The sequence below is a fragment of the Lampetra fluviatilis genome, chromosome 23, assembly GCF_964198595.1.
Source record: "Lampetra fluviatilis chromosome 23, kcLamFluv1.1, whole genome shotgun sequence".
Lineage (NCBI taxonomy): Eukaryota > Metazoa > Chordata > Hyperoartia > Petromyzontiformes > Petromyzontidae > Lampetra > Lampetra fluviatilis.
In genome coordinates, this window is record NC_136297.1 from 1,221,289 (window position 1) to 1,240,294 (window position 19,006).

General features: G+C 53.7%; 1 protein-coding gene across 4 annotated transcripts in view; it reads left to right on the plus strand.

Moving 5' to 3' along the window:
* Positions 1-19,006, plus strand: part of LOC144940599 (KH domain-containing, RNA-binding, signal transduction-associated protein 2-like) — a 60,239-nt gene that overhangs the window by 33,036 nt on the left and 8,197 nt on the right. The window contains exons 4-8 of one of the 4 annotated variants that reach the window (XM_078866827.1): positions 10,358-10,504; positions 10,997-11,136; positions 14,235-14,403; positions 16,807-16,865; positions 18,408-18,445. In XM_078866827.1, the coding sequence (XP_078722953.1) occupies positions 10,358-10,504; positions 10,997-11,136; positions 14,235-14,403; positions 16,807-16,865; positions 18,408-18,445 (553 nt within the window). The remainder of the gene's footprint in view (positions 1-10,357; positions 10,505-10,996; positions 11,137-14,234; positions 14,404-16,806; positions 16,866-18,407; positions 18,446-19,006) is intronic. The other 3 variants (XM_078866828.1, XM_078866829.1, XM_078866830.1) reach the window with 3 other exon arrangements.

Sequence of the window (19,006 nt, forward strand, 5' to 3'; positions counted from 1 at the left end):
GGTGCCGAGGTGTCGCCTGGTATACAGGAGATCGTGGTGTTCGACCCCGACCCTGATGCCTGCTGTATATTTAGAATTTGCTTGTTCCCCCCATGATCGTGTGGATTTGGCTGCTGCTATAAATTTCCACGTGATAAGCCACTTCGTTGAGCTATTGTTTGTGATAGCCACGTCGCTTCTGAAAAAGAGCTACACGGCTCGGTGGGCCTTACCTGGTAAAATAAAAGTATTTGGAATTTGCGTCTCTCTCTCTCCCCGTGGTCGCGTGTATTCTTTTCTCCGGGTCCCTCTAGTTTTTCCTCCCCCTCCACATTTAGAATCAACATCAGATTATTTGGCTTCCGCTATAAATTTCCACACGACGATGATGATGGTAAGCCACTTTGTCGAGCTATCATTTGTGATTGGCAGGTCGCCTCTGAAAAACAAATATATAGCTACATAGCTCAGTGGGGCCTTTTTACCTGGTAAAATAAAAAATATTTTATTTAATTCAAATGTACATCGTGTTATTTTGTTAATAGCAGCGTTGGCCGTCGAATCGTGAAGAAAAACGAATGTCCAGTCTGATAGGTATGACTATTTTAATGGGGGGGGGGAGAGGGCGGGTCACGTGCGCACGTGCAGTTTAGATTAGTTGAACGTGTGACCTTCACACTGGGTCGGTCGGGACCACGTGTTTGGGCTACTGAATGCTGTAAATGTTATCTCCCACGGAGGAAGGGGGGGGAGGAGGAAGCTTTCCACTGTTAATGCCCCTTTGAAGCCCCCCCCCCCACCTTGTGAGCGTCCAATAAAAGTGGCGGACGACGACAATGGCGGCAGCGGCGACAACGTCGTGAGCCTGACTTTTATTGGCCGCCATCACGAAAATGTCCGATGGGCGGTCCGGCATCATCGGTGAGCGGCCGCGGACATGAAAGTCGTTTTGAATTTTTCGTCGGCCGCCCCTCTCGCCCCTCTTCGGACCCTTCTGGAACGTCACTGACATTAACGTCAGATTCGTTGCACGTACGTGGCTAGGAGATGTTAACCGCCTCACCTGCTATACAGGAGGTCGTGGGTTCGATCCCGACCCTGACGCCTGCTGCTTTATATTCAGAGTTTGCGGTGTCTCTCTCTCTCTCTCCACCGTGGTCGCGTGGATGTCTCTCCGGGTCCTCCGATTTTATCCTCTCGATTTAGAGACGTACTTGTACAGTATTTGGCTACCATACATTTCCACACGATAAGCCACTTCGTTGAAGCCTGGTGGCTTTTGAAAAGAGCTGAATAGCTCAATGGGCCTTACCTGGTGAAATAAAAATAGTTTCATTAATAGTTTATTTTGAACTTCTTTCGCACCGTATGTAGCCATCCGTGCTAATCGGAGGTGCGGGGGGAAGGACAACTAACTAAACACAACCAAAAGCAGTTCCAAACAAGTGCATAGCTCCCAGTGGAAGGGCGAGGCGGATGCGTGAGCTGTTGCCGTGTGATGCCTCAAAGGGCGAAGCAGGGCGACTGCAGGGGATACGTAATGAGTAGTTGGGGGGGAGACGTACAAAAAAACACGAGGATTGCCAAACATTGCGGTGGAAAGGTGCGCAAAGCGGCAGGGATGCGCGCTGGGAATAACCCCTGGACGCGCGTGGATTCGCGAACATAACCCGCAGGTTGGAGACGTCGCTTTTGATCGCGAACAAAAGAAAGTGGGCTTGGGAAAGTCCCGGCCTCCATTCTGTGATGATTAATGGCCGAGACTCTCACGATGGATGTTCGACCCGAGGAGAGAATGTGCCCGAGAAGACGCCCTGAGGGGTTTTTTTCCCCGTGCAGCTTTTACTCGTCTCACAGGTCCAACCGACGCACCCAATGAATGAAAACCAAACGGGAATCACACACGTGCGATCCATGCGTGAATCACACGTGTATCACACATGCGGATCGCACGTGTGGATCACATGTGCGGATCGCACGTGGATTGTGCGTGTGAATCGCGAGTTGGGATCGCACGTGGCCAAATGTATAACTGCTTCAGCGGCACCACCGGTGTCGTCGTTGAAGAGGAATCTTGCAATTTTTTAAATGGCTGTGACATTGCGGTCGAGATTAGTGGCCAGCATGGATCTCGAGATCTGAGCTCCGGTTAACAACCTGATGATGCTGGGCATGATCTCGAGCGAAACATTGCGCTGCTGCTGCTGCTGAAGTGGCAACAGACTTGCCCACTTTGCAAGTCACGTGACACATTTATTACCTGGCTGCGTCAGGTTTCCGCGTTTTTTCGTTTAACTCCTTTTTGCACGGTGGTGGGAAGGACGAGTAGGGCGTAAGAAGCCAATTACAAGTGGTACTGTCGGCAATGAACAATCTACTTGTGTTAAAAAACTAAAACCCCATTCTTGTTCAAACAGTTGCGGTTTTTTTAATTAACCGAGCTGCTGCACTCTGCCACCGTTGGTGCGCCGATGGCCGTCGCGCCGCCGCCGTCCGTGTGAAATCGTCGCGTGGGCTCGCCGCCCATTCACGGAGTGCACAATAGGAGCCGTGTTCTGGGTTTTCTCAGAAGGACAATCGCCTCGCTGCTGACGTCCAGTTGAGGAGAGGGCACAGTCCCACTGCCCCCCCCCCGCCCCCCCCAGCCACCGTCGGTGTCTCGCATTCTCCCATGCGTGCAGCCACAGCCGAGCGTCCACGCCGTTTTCAAAACTTTTAACGTTTTTATTTTACCAGGTAAGGCCCCCACTGAGCTGCTATGTATAGATTGCGCTGCTTCTGTGACCGTCTGGAACGCCTCTTCCTTCTGATGTTAGGAAGCCACTGGGAGCCATGCACTTTTAAATCAGTTAAGATTGAAAACTCTTTTCTTCGGTTTAACACAGCAAGAACATTTGAAAAAAGTGGTTTTCACACCTGATGATGATTGCTTGTGTTGCAATCGAAACGTAGTGAGAATTTTATAGTTTTATTTTTATTATTTTATTATTTCCGAAAGAACCAAGAATATTTTTATTTCACTGTGTAAGGCTCTTTAGCACTTTTCAAATACGACCCGGCCATCGTAAATGATTGCTCAACGAAGTGGCCCATCATCATCATCATCACCTGGAATGTATAGCAGCAGCCAAATACTCTTAAACATGCGTGATGATGCAAAATGTGGATGGAAAAAACCGGAGGACCCGGAGAAAAATCCACGTGACCATGGGGAGAGAGAGAAAAACGCAGACTCCAAATATATAGTACGTCAGGCATCAGTGTCAAGATCGAAACCCACAAACCTTCTGCGTACCAGGCAAGATTAACATCTAGCCACCACGGCTCCCCGTCACGGCGCCGCGTTGTGTTCGTTCAACCTGCCTGCGCCGTCGGTCTCAATCAAAAACAGAAGAGTGGTTTCCCCCCGATGCTATCCCCGTCGCACAATCGGTGTCGCGTTCTCACCGGGCGGTACAATCCGCCCGGAAGGCTCGCGGGGCGGTGCGTCTCACCCTCCGTGCTCGTGAACGGCCCCGCGAAAACAGACATCACAGAGCTCCCTCTGAGATCCTTTTACCTTGGCCCACACACACACTCGAGGGCAGCACACTTTGATGTTAGCGAGGAGCACCGATGAAGAGCGGCATGGCACACGAGGAGGTGGGTGGCCAGCACCTCGGCCGGCCGTCTTTGTCTCCCTCGTGGCAATATTTACACACCGCACCAGGTCGTTCATTTGAGGGCGAGTCGTACCCTGTCGCACCTCCGATTAGCAGGGTTGGCTACGTGCGGTGCGAAAGAAGTTCCACGTGCATTACGTACGAGCAACGGCGCAGTCGCCGGCGGCGTTTCTGCCTCTCGCCTTCCTTCGCTGTGCAGGTGGCATCGGAGCGAACCAAACTGGGTCCCGGGGGGTCCCGTTGGAGAGACGGACCGCGTCGCATCCGTTCCACTTCCCAGCATCCGCGGCCATGGTTCCTTGACTCGAGCAGGCGAAGAGCTCTGCCAGAGAGAGCCGGGCAGTTTGTGTATGAGGAGTGGTAGTGGGTAGCGGTTAGCGCGCTGTGCTACGAACCTGGCGACCCGGGTTCGATTCACCGCTCACGGCCAACACCAGTGACGATTATCTGAACCGGTCCTAGGCCTTCCCTAGGTCGACTCAACCGAAAATGAGTACCTGGTGCAATGTGTAAACATTGGCACTAACGAGACAAAGGCGGCCGGACGTGGTGCTGACCACCCAACCACCTCGTGTGCCGTGCCGGCGCTCACAGGTGCTACTCGCTAACAGCATCTTCTTAGGTTTTTTCGGTAAAGTCACGTAGAAAGTAAAATAAAATAAAAACAAAAATCACGACGTTTCGGAGGCAACACAAGTCTCCGTCATCAGGTGGGACCGTCACAGCCAGATTAGCTGTATCAAGTGAGGCAATGATTCAAGATGTAATCCCTTAAAAGCGAGTTGAGGGGGGAGGGAGAGGGAGGGGGGAGCTCATCAGACTATGGTAGCCAATGAAAGGAACGTATCGGGAGGGAGGGGGGGCGAGGCCAAAAGGGTGGGCGATGGACGTGGAAGCGCTTGTGCGCAAGCGGCCAATTACTGCACACGCCAACACAATGGAGCGATTGTGCGCAAGCGGCCAGCCACTGCACCCGCCAACACAATGGGCAGAGAGGAGGAGGGGAGGTCTAATACACATGATAGACAAAAGAACGAAAATGATGATGGGTACAAACTTAGGGGGAGCTCATCAGACTATGGTAGCCAATGAATGGAACGTATCGGGAGGGAGGGGGAGGCGGGGGGGGGCGAGGCCAAAAGGGTGGGCGACGGACGTGGAAGCGCTTGTGCGCAAGCGGCCAATTACTGCACACGCCAACACAATGGAGAGAGAGGGGGAGGGGGGGTCTGATACACATGATAGACAAAAGAACGAAAATGCCCATGTTTATAACAATGCTGGCTGAACAATGAAGAGAGTACTGTTAAAATAACTGGGGATGTTAACACTCGGTAAAGTACAGTAAAATAGTGCCTGTCAGATAAGATGGTCCAAAAAATTTGTGATTAAGTCTTTTTTGCGTGGTTGATAACATCTTTCCAATGATTACTAAGTTTGTACCCATCATCACGGTTGAAATTATGTCTGTGTTTGTATATTTGTATGGCTTCGTGTACAAACCTTTGATGGTAGCCGGGAGGTTTGCAGAGAACCTTGGTCTCGGAAAAGACAATTTCATGAGAGCCCACCGAGTTGTAGCAATGATCGGCCACGGCAGAAGAATCAGTTCTGCCGTGTTTCAGATCTGACTTGTGCTCGCGGACACGATCAGAAACATGACGTTTCGTTTCTCCAATGTAGCAATCACCACAAATGCAACTCAATTTGTAGACTCCAGGATACTGTAAGTCAGGAACGACATCCTTCACAGATGGAATCAGATCACGGATTTTATGCACTGTACTGAATCGGACTTGGATCTTATGTTTGTTTAGAATTTTGGAGATCTTTTTGGTCACGCCAGCTATGTATGGTAACGTGATGGTTTTGGTCGGAGTTTCATGTGGCTGTTTCTGTGTGGTGGGAGAGACAGCTTGGCGGATAGTACGGTCAGAGTATCCGTTCATCCTGAGGGCCCGATGTACATGTCTTAATTCACCGGTCAGGTGTTGTTTGTCAGAAATGCCATGTGCTCTGTGGTATAGCGTTTTGATGAGAGAGTTCTTTTGAGATGGGTGGTGGTGGGAATCCGGTTTCAAGTAGGAGTCTGTGTGGGTGGCTTTTCTGTAGACAGAATGTCCCAAGGAACCGTCAGGACTCCTCTCAAACAGAATATCCAAGAATGGTAGTTTACCGTCTTTCTCCACTTCCATGGTGAATCTGATGGATGGGTGTCTAGAATTGATGTGGTCCAAGAAGTGGTTCAATGCTGGGAGGCCATGTGGCCAGATGACGAAAGTGTCATCCACATATCTCTTCCACAGGGAAGGACGCAGGGTGGATGTCTGGATGGCGTCTGATTCAAACTTTTCTATGAATATGTTGGCTATAACTGGTGACAAAGGGGAGCCCATAGGGGTACCCTCATTCTGTTTGTAGAAGGTGCCATTCCAGGTAAAATAGGTGTTGGTGAGGCAATGCCTAACCAGCGCAGGTGCATCAGAATTCAATCCATGTTGGACTAAGTCCTCAATTATTGTTAGGGTGTCCGGTACTGGGACTTTGGTAAACAAAGATACTACATCAAAGCTGACGAGGATGTCATCAGGAGATAGTACCATGTCCTTAACCATAGAGACTAATTGGGTTGAGTTGAGTACTGCTGAAGAGGTCTTGCCTGTGAAAGGGAGCAGAGTATCTGATAGAAAACGGGCTAGTTTGTACGTAGGAGAGTTTATCGTCGACACAATGGGTCGTAGCGGGGTGCCGTCCTTATGGATTTTGGGAAGACCATAGAGTCTGGGAGGTCTTGCCGCCGATGGTTTTAGAGAGGGACGTTTGCTTGGTTCGATTAGGGAAGTCGAACTCGTGATGATACTGTTGGTTTTCGTCGTTAGGCTTTTAGTGGGATCGTTTTTAATTTTGGAGTAACTCCCATCATTAAGAAGGTCCAGGATTTTGTTGTTGTATGAATCTTTATCCATGATGACCGTGGCATTGCCCTTGTCTGCCGAGAGGATGACTATATCATCTCTCTTTTTTAGGTCCGCGAGTTCAGAGCGTTCGTTTTTGCTGATGTTACTAGTGGGTTTCTTAGCATTCTTAAGAATAGTAGCTATTTCAGCTCTTGCTACATCCGCATGGATGACAGCACTTGCCCCAACAGTCTGTTAAAGGCTATAGGGGGGATCTGTGTCTTTGTTGTATATTTGTATAGAGACATCTCTTTGCCCATCGCCAAATCACCCGGAATGCACCCTCCACCCCAATACCCGCTCCCATCAGTTCTCAGAAGCTGAGCTGGGTTTAGCCTGTGCAGGGCTTTGACGGTCGACTGCGATGCATCACAGCTGTTGTCGGTTGTTTGGTCACGTGGTGGACGGCAGAGAGCAACGCAGCAAAATGTATTATTGTACTGTACGCCTGTGCCCCTCTGCCTTCACCACCCCGCACGGACTAGTGTGGTGAGGTATGGTCAAACTAACCCACGTGACTCACATGGCGTGAATCGCCTCTTGCTGGGTCTGCCTCTGGCTCCGGCCTGGTGTTTCCATGTACCCACACTTTACCCCACCATACGGGGCGCCACAGTATGCAGGAGGTTGTGGGATCGGTCCTGACCCTGACGCCTGCTGTATATTTGGAGTTTGCGTGTCTCTCTCTCTCTCTCTCCCCGTGGTCGTGTGGTCTTTTCTCTCAGTTTTTAGAATCAACATAACGCTTTTAAGAGTATTTGGTTGTTGCTATAAATTAACATGCGATGATGATAAGCCACTTCGTAGGGCTCTAATTTGTGATCGCCAAGTCGTTTCTGAAAAAGAGTTAAATAGCTCAGTGGAGCCTGTGTGCATGTATGTTGAGCTTCTTTTCCACCGTACGTAGCCAACCGTGCTAACGAGAGGTGCGCGGGAAGGACGACAAACTAAAGCCTTACCTGGTAAACAATTCAATATTAGTTGGTGGACTTTAAGAAGTGGGCTCGCAATCCAGAGGTTCGCTGAACGTCCATTCGAACCCCTGGGGCAGCAGTTGAAAAGGTGGGGCGAGTTGCGTCAGTCCTTAGCGGTCACTGCAACATGGGGAGTCATGCGGGTGACGTGCGGCAGATATGTGGGAGGAGTGCGGGAGGAGTGCGGAGCATGGCTCTGGGTTTCGGAATGTAGAGGCTGGGCCCTGGCTCTCCTCGGTGTGAGGCCGGGACGGGCGCTGGCCCCGCTGGAATGAGCCTCTCCCTGCCCTGCCCCAGGCGCTATAAATACCGCGATTACCTTCTGATTTCACGCCTGCTGTTTTTTTTTTAGCCGTGCTAATTCAGGCCTTGTCATTCAAATGTGCTGCTTCCTCTCTTGGTTGGGCCGCGCCCGGTGGCCGATGTTCGCCGCCGCCACACGGCAAGAAGGGTCTGGGTCTGATTCCCGACTCGGTCATCTGTCTGTCTGCGCGTGGTTGTGTGCGTGCGCGCGCGCAGTCTGTGTATAGGTAGCGCTGGCGTAGCGGTTAGCGCACTGCGCCACGAACCTGGGAACCCGAGTTCGATTCCCACTCACGGCCAACACCAGTGACAATTATCTGAACCGGTCCTGGGCCTCCACCTGGCCGACTCGGCCTCAAACGAGTAGCTGGTGCGGTGTGTAAATAAACATCGCCACTGGGGAGACGAAGGTAACCGGACATGGGGCTGGCCACCCACCTCGGCACAGCAGAGAGAGCCAGAGAACGCTTGGCGGATCTCGAGGCAAACCCGCTGTGCGCGTGTTGCAAACCCGGCTTGACAACGCTCGACAGCGCTTGCTCGAAGCTGTGACCCTGGACTCAAAAAGGCGAACTGACTCAACGGCTTTCAGGAAACACGGAACGCATTCCAGGCTCCTCGGAGGGGGGGTTGAGCATAGGCCGCCGCATTGCTCGTCGCGCTGCGTCTCGTAGCGCGAACTCGGGACGCCGGATTCGTAGCGTATCGCACGAACCGCTCCACTCCCGCTCCCCACGCGAACTCACGCACCAATACTAATATCCGCCTTCCGCCACTCAGCGGCGGTGACGACACCACTGCTCCTGTGCCAGGCCAGGTGCACTTTGAGGCCACGTGAAGTGTCGAAGGCTCGCTGCGAGCGAGGAATGAATGCCACACCGCGAGTGGCCTCTAGACCTGCTTTTAAAAACGGGTTCGGTGCCATGAAGAGTGGTTGTAGATTGACCGGTGCTGCAAGCATGCAGCATGGTTGAGCCTGGTGGAGAGTGCCTGCTTGGTGGAGACTGCAGGTTCCCGTTGACAGATGAAACAACCTCCCAGTTCGTCCACAGCATTACAATGGGGGGGTAGGGTTCAAATGAAAGGTTGCACCGTTGACACTGCTGCCCGATGGTGTCGCCGCCTAACCAGTTCCCACGGCTGCACCCCTCGCCTTGACCGGGTCCCCTGCTGCCCGCGGCTGACGGCCATGGTGCGTGCTGTGCACGCGACTGGGTATGGGGAGCGGTAGTGTTGTGGTTGGTGCTGCGCGATGAACCCGGCGACCCGAGTTCAATTCCCGCTCGTGGCCAACACCGGTGACGATTATCTGAACCAGTCCTGGGCTTCCCCTAGGTCGACTCGACCTCAAATGAGTACCCGTTGTGGCGTGAAAACATCGCCGCTGGGGAGACAAAGGCGATCGGGCGTGGTGCTGATCACACGCCCCCTCGTGTACGGTGCCGGTCTTCATAGGTGCTACTCGCTAACAGCACTTGCCCCAACAGTCTGTTCAGGCTATACTGGGGATCTTTGTCTTTGATTGGACACAACAGTGTGTGATTGGGCGAGTTGCTTTGCTGTGACGTAACGCCGCTGTGGATCGCCTCTCGAATCCGTTGACTCGAACGTTGCCGGCGAACCGGAGCGGTTACGTTGTCGGACAGAGTGCACCGGGGGAGGGTTGGAAGGGTCCCATGCGTGCGTTGAACTTGGCGGGAGAAGCGTTGGGCCAGAGACATCCAAAAGTGGCTCTCCGATGTATTCTCGGGTTGTAACGCGCGTGGTTTGGTGCACTCGATGTGCGTCGTCTCGCCCCGGGTGCTGAATGCAGCAGCTCGCGTTCGTATTTGTATGCCGTCGCCAACTACTTAGCGGCGTTTGACGAACGCTGGCCGGTGTTAATTAATATCTTTCAGGTGCAATTTATCCATAGTCACATTGTGCTGTATTGATTTACGTAGTTTTTTATATATCATTCGTGTTCTTAAATTGACCTTGATGTAGCTCAGGTCGCCCTCGCAACAGAGGCGATGATGTTGTTCCTCGTGCCTCGACGGATTGTAGGTATGTACGTGTGTAGGCCTGTATGTTGAACTTCTTTCGCACCGTACGTAGCCAACCGTGCTAATCGGAGGTGGGGGGGAAGGACAAGAAACCAAACACAAAAAGCAGTTCTAAAGAAATGAATTTCTAATATCATAAGGAAGAGCATTCCAGACGGCCGCAGAAGTGCTTCTGAAAGTGCTGCACAATGCGGAGACCGCCTTTGTTCGATGGCCAGCGTCGCTGCTGCTATGAGGATGATGACCGGAGTTTGCGTGATGATGGTTTATGCTCCTTGACGAGATCAGTCAAGGTATTGTGGTTCATTTGCGGCAAGCACTTTGTGTTAAAAGCTTCCCTCCACGCCCCGCTGCTGCTGCTGTGCTGCTGCTGCCGTTGCTGCACTGCTGCTCCCGCCGCTGCTGCACTGCTGCTCCCGCCGCTGCTGCGCTTGCAGGAGGAGGAGCTGCGGAACGGCGCGGAGCTCAAGTACTCGCACCTTAAGGAGCAGCTGCACGTGTTCGTCATGGTGAACGCGCCGCCCAAGGAGGCGTATGCACGCATGGCGGCCGCCATCGCCGAGCTGCAAAACTTCCTCCAGCCGGTGAGCAGGCCTCGCTCGGCAAATGAGGGGCAAGACAAAGAGAAAAGATCTCCGCCCCCCCCCCGCCCCCCCCCCCCCGTATAACCTGTAAGAGACTGTTGGGACAAGTGCTGTGAGCGAGTATCTAGCGCCTACGAAGGCCGGCACGGCACGCACACGAGGGGGTGGGTGGCTGGTACAGTGGCGATTGTTTACTGCACACTGCACCGGGTACTCATTTGGGGCTGAGTCGACCTAGGGAAGGCCCCAGGACCGGTTCAGATAATCGTCACCGGTGTTTGCCCATGAGCGGGAATCGAACTCCGGTCGCCGGGTTCGTAACACGTCGCGGTGTGTAATAATATCGCCACTGGGGAGACAAAGGCGGTCGGACGTGGTGCTGGCCACCCACCCCTCGTGTACCGTGCCGGCCTTCATAGGGTGCTACTCTCTAACAGCAGCACTTGCTCCTACAGTTTGCTAAGGCTATGCGGGATATCTCTGTCTTTGTAGGACTACGAAACGAACGGGCAGTCGAGTTACATGAACGGCGAAGAGGAGGAGGCCTACGCCCTGGTGCCAGCTCCCGCGAGCCACGGGCCGCCCGGGAGAGGCCGCCCCGTGTCTCGTCAAGCCCCCCACCACATGGCACGGTGAGAATTAGCTTCTTCATCTTCTTCCTCTGCCTGCGTGACGAGCAACAACGTCTACGTCTTGCTGCAGTTCCTCCGTGGGACGTTCCGAGTTCACCGCTGTTCAACTCCTGTCTGGTTTCACACGGCGACTCCGATGCTTACGTAGAGACTCGTAGACTCGCGTGGAATACCTTGAGACTCGTGTAAAATTTGCGGTGCTTCACTCTCTGTGTGGCCAATGGTCCGCTCGGTCTTTCCAAATTAACACATACTCATTCGCGTCTGCCATGAGACGTTAGTCACTCCGTACCCTTTCATTACTCCCATCCCTATACCCTTTAATTACTCCCATCCGTACACATTAATTACACCAGGATGTGAAATAAACCCATTGATTGCTGGCCGCGGGCCATCTCTCTGCGCAGGATGGACGCGCCGACAAAACAACCCGCGGCATGCCGTTGTTCTTGTTGGTTTTGCATTCGATTTTAATCGCGGTCGCTGCGAAAGAGGCCTCAAAAAATGCCCGGAATGCCAAAGCGGACCCGCAACAGAAGGGCGCGCGATCGGAGTTTCAACAGACGAGAGAGTTTTGGCCGTTGCTCGAATCGAGCAGAAGGCGATAAGAACTTGGCGGAGAAGGAGGGAGGGGGAGAAAAGAGGAGGAAGGGAGAGGGAGGAGAAAGGGTGTAGGAGGAGCAGGAGGGGGGAGGGAAGAGGAGGAGGCAGGGAGGGAGGAGGGGGAGGGAGTGAGTAGGGGAGGAAGGAGTGTGGCAAGGTGGCGTCGATGATGATTGATTAGCCGTGCCCATGGAAAGGTCACCTGCGTATGCAAATAGTGTAGAGTGTCATCGTGTGATTCACGGTGACTGCGCGAGCCGCCGCCGTCGCGCTCTTCCCTGCTTGACTCGTGCGTCGCACGATGGCTCAAGTGCGCCACACGTGTTTGTGTGCGTGCGTGCGTGTGCGTGCGCGTGCGTACGTGTGTACGTGCGTGCGCTCGACGGAGTGGCTCCGCAAGCAGCCCTTTCGGCAATCTCGTTTTCCTGCTGTCTCACGACACATGTACACGTGTTTAGGGGGTGGTATGACGGCCGGCACCCGTTGGCATTGCTGGGAACGAACTCCCCCCCCCCCCCCTCTGCCGGACCAACACATGTGTAACAGTGGTGTGGGTGGTTGAGTGAGTGGGGTGTAGGGTAGTGGTGTGGGTGAGTGGGGTGTAGGGTAGTGGTTAGGGTGAGTGAGTGGGGTGTAGGGTAGTGGTTAGGGTGAGTGAGTGGGGTGTAGGGTAGTGGTGTGGGTGAGTGGGGTGTAGGGTAGTGGTGTGGGTGAGTGGGGTGTAGGGTAGTGGTTAGGGTGAGTGAGTGAGTGAGTGGGGGGGTAGGGTAGTGGTGTGGGTGAGTGGGGGGTGTAGGGTAGTGGTTAGGGTGAGTGGGGGTGTAGGGTAGTGGTGTGGGTGAGTGGGGGGTGTAGGGTAGTGGTTAGGGTGAGTGAGTGGGGGGGTAGGGTAGTGGTGTGGGTGAGTGAGTGGGGGTGTCGGGTAGTGGTGTGGGTGAGTGAGTGGGGGGGTAGGGTAGTGGTTAGGGTGAGTGAGTGGGGGTGTCGAGTAGTGGTGTGGATGAGTGAGTGGGACTGTAGGGTAGTGGTGTGGGTGAGTGAGTGGGGGTGTAGGGTAGTGGTGTGGGTGAGTGAGTGGGGGGGTAGGGTAGTGGTGTGGGTGAGTGAGTGGGGGGGTAGGGTAGTGGTGTGGGTGAGTGAGTGGGAGTGTAGGGTAGTGGTGTGGGTGAGTGAGTGGGGGTGTAGGGTAGTGGTGTGGGTGAGTGAGTGGGGGTGTAGGGTAGTGGTGTGGGTGAGTGAGTGGGGGTGTAGGGTAGTGGTTAGGGTGAGTGAGTGGGGGTGTCGAGTAGTGGTGTGGATGAGTGAGTGGGAGTGTAGGGTAGTGGTGTGGGTGAGTGAGTGGGGGTGTAGGGTAGTGGTGGGGGTGAGTGAGTGGGGGGGTAGGGTAGTGGTGTGGGTGAGTGAGTGGGGGGGTAGGGTAGTGGTGTGGGTGAGTGAGTGGGGTGACGGGTAGTGGTGTGGGTGAGTTACTGCGATTGTCATGACTTGCTGGGCCCATCGGGTCCAGAAGAGGAGAAATCCTCACAACCAAAGTAGCCCCATTCAGGCTCCGGCCTTCTTTATGGCGGTGTGGCGAGTAGACCCGTTCGGCCGCGTCGCTCGCCGGCAGGTCTTGACGCCATTATCTTTACGCGTTCCTTCCCCCCAAATATCGATCGTGAATCAAGGTTTTAGCATCTTCTTAAAGGGGGTTTCTTTTTTCAAAAAAGAAATTGCCAGTTAAACCGTGGGCGAGCGCGTTCGTTTCAAAGCGCAAAAGTGAACTGTGGCGGGCACAAAGTGTTGCGTTCAACAGGGTGATGAGTATTAATATCGCGTGGCGCTCAATCTTGGCCAACGGAGAGACTTTGGTCCGCGCGGGTGGTAAATCTCCCGTTCCTCGCTCGGCAAACGCGGCTAAAACAATTCTGGGAGTCATTCGTTCTAATGCTCCGTAGTCTCTTGCATCCTGTTATGCCGCAATAGCACATAAACATTTGTGCAGGGCGATAAAGTTCGCAATAAAAAACATTCAAATGTTCAAAAGTCAGTCGCTCTGCAAGCTGCCTTTCGTGGTAATTATCTTTATTAAAGATGTTTATGGTGGTGGTGGTATGATGATGATGGCCTGGCAAGGTGTCTCTGCGGGTGTTGTGGTGGCGACGCATGTTTCTGATTGAGCTCGTTTCCTCCTCCTTCCCCTCTTCCGCATCTCCCCCCTCCCCACCTCCTCCTCCACCCCCTCCCCACCTCCTCCTCCCCGCCTTACCCACCTCCCCTTCCCCCCCCACCTGCTTCTCACGCTACCTGCCTCTTTCTCACGTTCCTCCCCCTCTCCCCTTAATCCCCCTCTCATCCTCTCTCTCTCTTCATCCCACTTCCTGCTTCACCCTCCCCCTCTCTTCATCCTCCCCCTCCCCACCTCCTCACCCTCCCCTCCGCCCTCCCCTCATCCCCCACCTCCTCCCCTCTCCCCCTGCTGCCCCCCCCCCACTCCCCGTACCCCCGTGGCGCAGCAGCAGCAGTGGCCACGTGGTGGCGGCGGTAGCGCTGCCCATGTCGCGCCCCGTGCGCGTGTTGCGCGCGCCGCACGGCGCCGTGCCAGGTGCGGTGCCCGCCCGCCCCCATGCGCGCGACGCCCACGACGTGTACCTAGCGGTGCCGGCGCCAACGCATGGAGAATACGTGAGTGGCACCACGCGCTCGGCACAACGCACGCGGCACCACGCACGCGGCACCACGCACGCTCCCCCGATGTGGCGCCCCCCACCACCACCACCACGCCCGACGGCGCCGCCAGCAAGCAGCCGATGAAGGTCCGGGCGGCCGCCTTTGTCTTTCCCCGCGGCGCTCGTGTTCGCACACATTCGGCGGCGCTAGATACCCATTTGTGGCCGTGTCTGCCTGGACGAGGGCCAAGATTTCGCCCTGCCATCGACCGTTGGATGAATTGGCAGTGGACGCGTCTGATGGGCTGCCCGCGTCGTACCGCCCGGCGCGTGTCCGGTAGCCTGTGCTAAGTAAATTTTTTCCGCGTCGCGCCGGGGCAATTTTCGGCAAGCGAAAACTCTCCCGTCAATTTGTCGATTGTCTGAGCACGAAATTAAAAAAACCGAACGTTTGTATTAGGGCTGAATGATTAATCGATTTCAAATCGAAATCGCAATTTTAAACAATGCGATTAGCAAATCGCAAAGGCTGCGATTTTAAAAGTCCTATTACTTTCTCATTGAAATTGTAAAAAAATGTATTACTATTACTTTATTTATTTAACTTAACAATTCTTCTATGTTTGATTGTTCTATTTCAATTCAAACATTTTTATAAATACATGTTGGAAGCAATTCATATGTTTTAAGTTCTCATCCTTGCATTAGAATATATAGAGCAGCTCAGATTTTGATGGTATCATGTGGTAATGAAGCTTGACTTAAAAAAATGTAATCGCAAATCCAATCGCAATATCTGTCAGAAAAATCGCAATCATATATTTTCCCCAAATCGTTCAGCCCTAGTTTGTATATCGAGAATATGTCTGCAATTCCTTTCAAGAGCCTGGGGCTATGTTGCAATGCATCCATCTGTCAACAAAGATACAAGCACCATAATAACTCCTCATATCAATCCCTCCCTCTCTCACAGCCAATAACATTGTTCCTCCAATTAGCACGGTTGGCTACGTACTGCGCGAGAGCGAACACACACACACAACCCCGAGCCGTCATCGATGCAATTTGAACCTTGTTTTGTTCTACAAGGACTAGTGATGGAGCAGATATATCGGTGGTAGCTCTGTGATATCCGCTCCCACGGGACCGTCCTCGAGCGCAGAGGGTTGCTGCACTGCGGCGCAAGAGTTCAGTGCGGCGACGGTGACGCCGATCGGCGCGGTCGGGATAAAAGCGAAAATTTCGTGGAAGTTACGACACCAACAAAGTTTGATAGTGAGTCGGCGAGTTCGCGTCGGGCCGCGCGCTACCCCCGCGAAGGGCTCGTCCTCGTCAGCGGCGGCTGGTGTTCAGAAGGGGGGACACCTCGGGCGTGCGACGAACGGATAAATTAATCATCACCACGATGCAAATAACCAGGGTGGGGTCTTGTTTCAGACAAAACTTCCCTCGGGGCGCCGTTTTGCCGAAGAACTCGTTCGATCGTTTAGTTTTATAAGCTTGCCGCCCGCTTAAAAGTTTGTGGTATCTGCCCCAGGAAAGGGGGAACTCTGGATTGGCACCAGCGCGGTTGGCAGGAACCGATGAACGTCGCCAGACTCGCTGCGTGCACGTGCTTGTCTGACTACCGCCCGCAGCGTAGCAGAGGCCACGGCGCTTCTCAGGGCGTTCGTTCGAATCTGATGGAAAAACGTTGCCGTAAGGCAGCTTGACGCATATATTTGTACGTGCGTGCGTGTGTTGAAATCCTTTCGCACCGTATGTAGCCAATGGTACCCATCGGAGATGCGAGGGAAGGACGACAAGCTAAACGCACAAAAAGGCGTTGTACAGACATGAGTTTCAATCTAGATAATGATGTAAAAGCACAGCTCCAGTGACTTGCTAATATCGGAAGAAAAAGCATTCCAGACGGCCGCAGAAGCGCATCTGAAAGCGCGCGTGATACGGTGACCGATTCTGTTGGATGGCTTAGCCAGACGCCTCTGCTGCGAGGATGACCTCGCTCGGTGTTGCAGCACTGCACGTACAAAAGCACTCGGCCTTCATCCAGACGGCCACCTCAACAGAACCGAGTAAGCGTACATTTTGTCATTCAGCCCACCAAATTGGAGAGTCGATGGGACCGATTCAGACAGCTTTAGGTGGCCCACGTTTTTCTCGACTCTTGTGAGCCGGTGGTCTAATCAACAAGCCGGCCACACGATCCAAGTTCTTTTTGAGCCGCTGCTCTGGACGACAGCTTCAGCCTATACGACGGATTTTCCGTCGAAGGCACGCGGAGGCGAGGCCCCCCCCCCCCACCCCCGTCTCTCGTGCCACGTTCGTCTTGAGCTGCTGGTCATCAGATCACCTCTGGTGCAAATCACATGTTCTGATCTGTTCTGGCGTGTGACGTCCGTTTTGTCTCGTGCTGCAGGAGTACGAGGAGGAGACGTACACCGTCAGCTACGAGAGCGCCGCGTCCAACCCCAGCAGGTGGGTCCCGCACGGCGCACCCACGTGCATCTGCGCTCATCACAGTGATTCATTTGGATATCTATATCAAGACTAAACTACGAATAAATTAATTCAATTTCAACCAGGTAAGGTCCCACTGAACTATGAAGCTCATTGTTCAGAAGCGACCTGGCCCATCGCAAACAATAGCTCAACGAAGTGGCTTATCGTCGTCATCATCATGTGGACATTTATAGCAGCAGCCAAATACTCTAAACACGTGGTGACATTGATTCTAAATGTGGAGAGGGAAAACCAGAGGCCCCGGAGAAATATCCACGTGTCCACGGAGGGAGAGAGAGAGACGCAAACTCTAAATATACAGCAGCAGGCGTCAGGGTCGGGATCGAACCCACGACCTCCTGTATACCTGGCGAGGTAGTTAATATCTCCTAGCCACCACCGCGCCCTACCCACACATGCATGTATACGTGGTGTGTGTCCACGCAATGCCTCCCGTCCGGCTGGCGTGGGGTCCATTGGCGGTGCGCGGCAGTCATCACGCCCCCCCCCCTCCCGTTGCCGTTGAGGCTGTGCAAGCGTGGCCTTTAGCCTTCGCCTTGCCAAGCTGTGGCTTGCGTACAAAATTCTCCAGCTCTTGTCGTGACCGGGTGGTACCCCAAGAGCCGACACCGTGTCCGTCCGGTGCTCGCGGAGCTGCATTGGCTTCCGGCTGCCGAACGAATCCGTTGTAAGGTCGTGCTCATTGCACACACAGTGCTTGCCACAATTGAAGCACAACACCTCGCTGATCTCGTCATCACGTGATATCGGGTCATCCTCGCAGTTGCGGGGCTTTTGGCTAGCCATCGAACAAAGATGGACACCGCATCACGCACTTTCAGATGTGCTTCCACGGCCGTCTGGAGCGCTCTTCCTTCCGATATCAGGAAGCCACTGGAGCTATGCACTTTTAAACAATCTAGATTGACAAACTCATTTGTTTTAAAACTGCTTTTTGTGTTTAGTTTGTTGTCTTACCCCCGCCCCTTCGATAAGCATGGTTGTCTACGTATGGTGTGAAAGAAGTTCAACGTACATATGCACGTGAACTCACCATACAACCCTGCACGACAATGCGGTCAGGCTTGGCGCGCTGGAGGTTTTCGCGGCCACATATCACGAATCGTGAATTGTTTTTTGGGTTAGGCCACGTCGCCATCTGAGCCCATTAACATCGACTCCTCACCGCGTGGCTGCTGCTACTGCTGCCTTTCCCCGCTCGTACGTGCGTACGTTGAAATTCTTGAGCGCTATGCGTAGCCAACCGTACCAATCGTGTTTCAGCCTCTTGAGTGCCTTCTCCCCGCCTTTCGAGACTGAGCGTAAATACTTTTCGGCGCGTTACAAGCTGCCACCAATAACCACGACGAGCCGCCGAGATCGCAGCTCCACCGAGGGCCCGACACGTCCAACGGCCCCGGCAACACACGGCCCCGTCCGGGGTGGCGGTGGGCGCGAGCGTGACGCATCCCTCGCCATCGCTCGCGACTGACCGCCGCCGTTGTTTTGTCTCGCCAGCAGCGCACGGTACTACGCGTACGGACACGAAGAATACGGTGAGAGCCTACGAGCATCCTGCTCAAACACGACGCTCGGCCACAACACCAGGCTAACCGCCACATTACAGTACATACACACATTACATACACACAGTACATACACACAGTACATACACACAGTGCATCTACAGAGTACATACACACAGTACATACACACAGCGCATCTACAGAGTACATACACACAGTGCATACACACAGTGCATACACACAGTGCATACACACAGTACATACACACAGTATATGTACTTGGGAGCGCTATGAACCTGGCGACCCGGGTTCGATTCCCGCTCACGGCCAACACCCAATGTCGATTATCTGAACCGGTTCTGGGCCTCCCCTAGGTCGACTCAGCCTGAAATGAGTACCTGGTGCGGTGTGTAAACATTGCCACTGGGGAGACAAAGGCGGTCGGGCGTGGTGCTGGCCACCCACCCCCTCGTGTGCCGTTCCGGCCATCATAGGTGCTCGCTAACAGCACTTTCCCCAACAGTCTGTTAAGGCGATGCGGGGGATCTTTTTATCTTTTGTGTGGGGGCGTGTATGTGTGTGTGAGCCTGT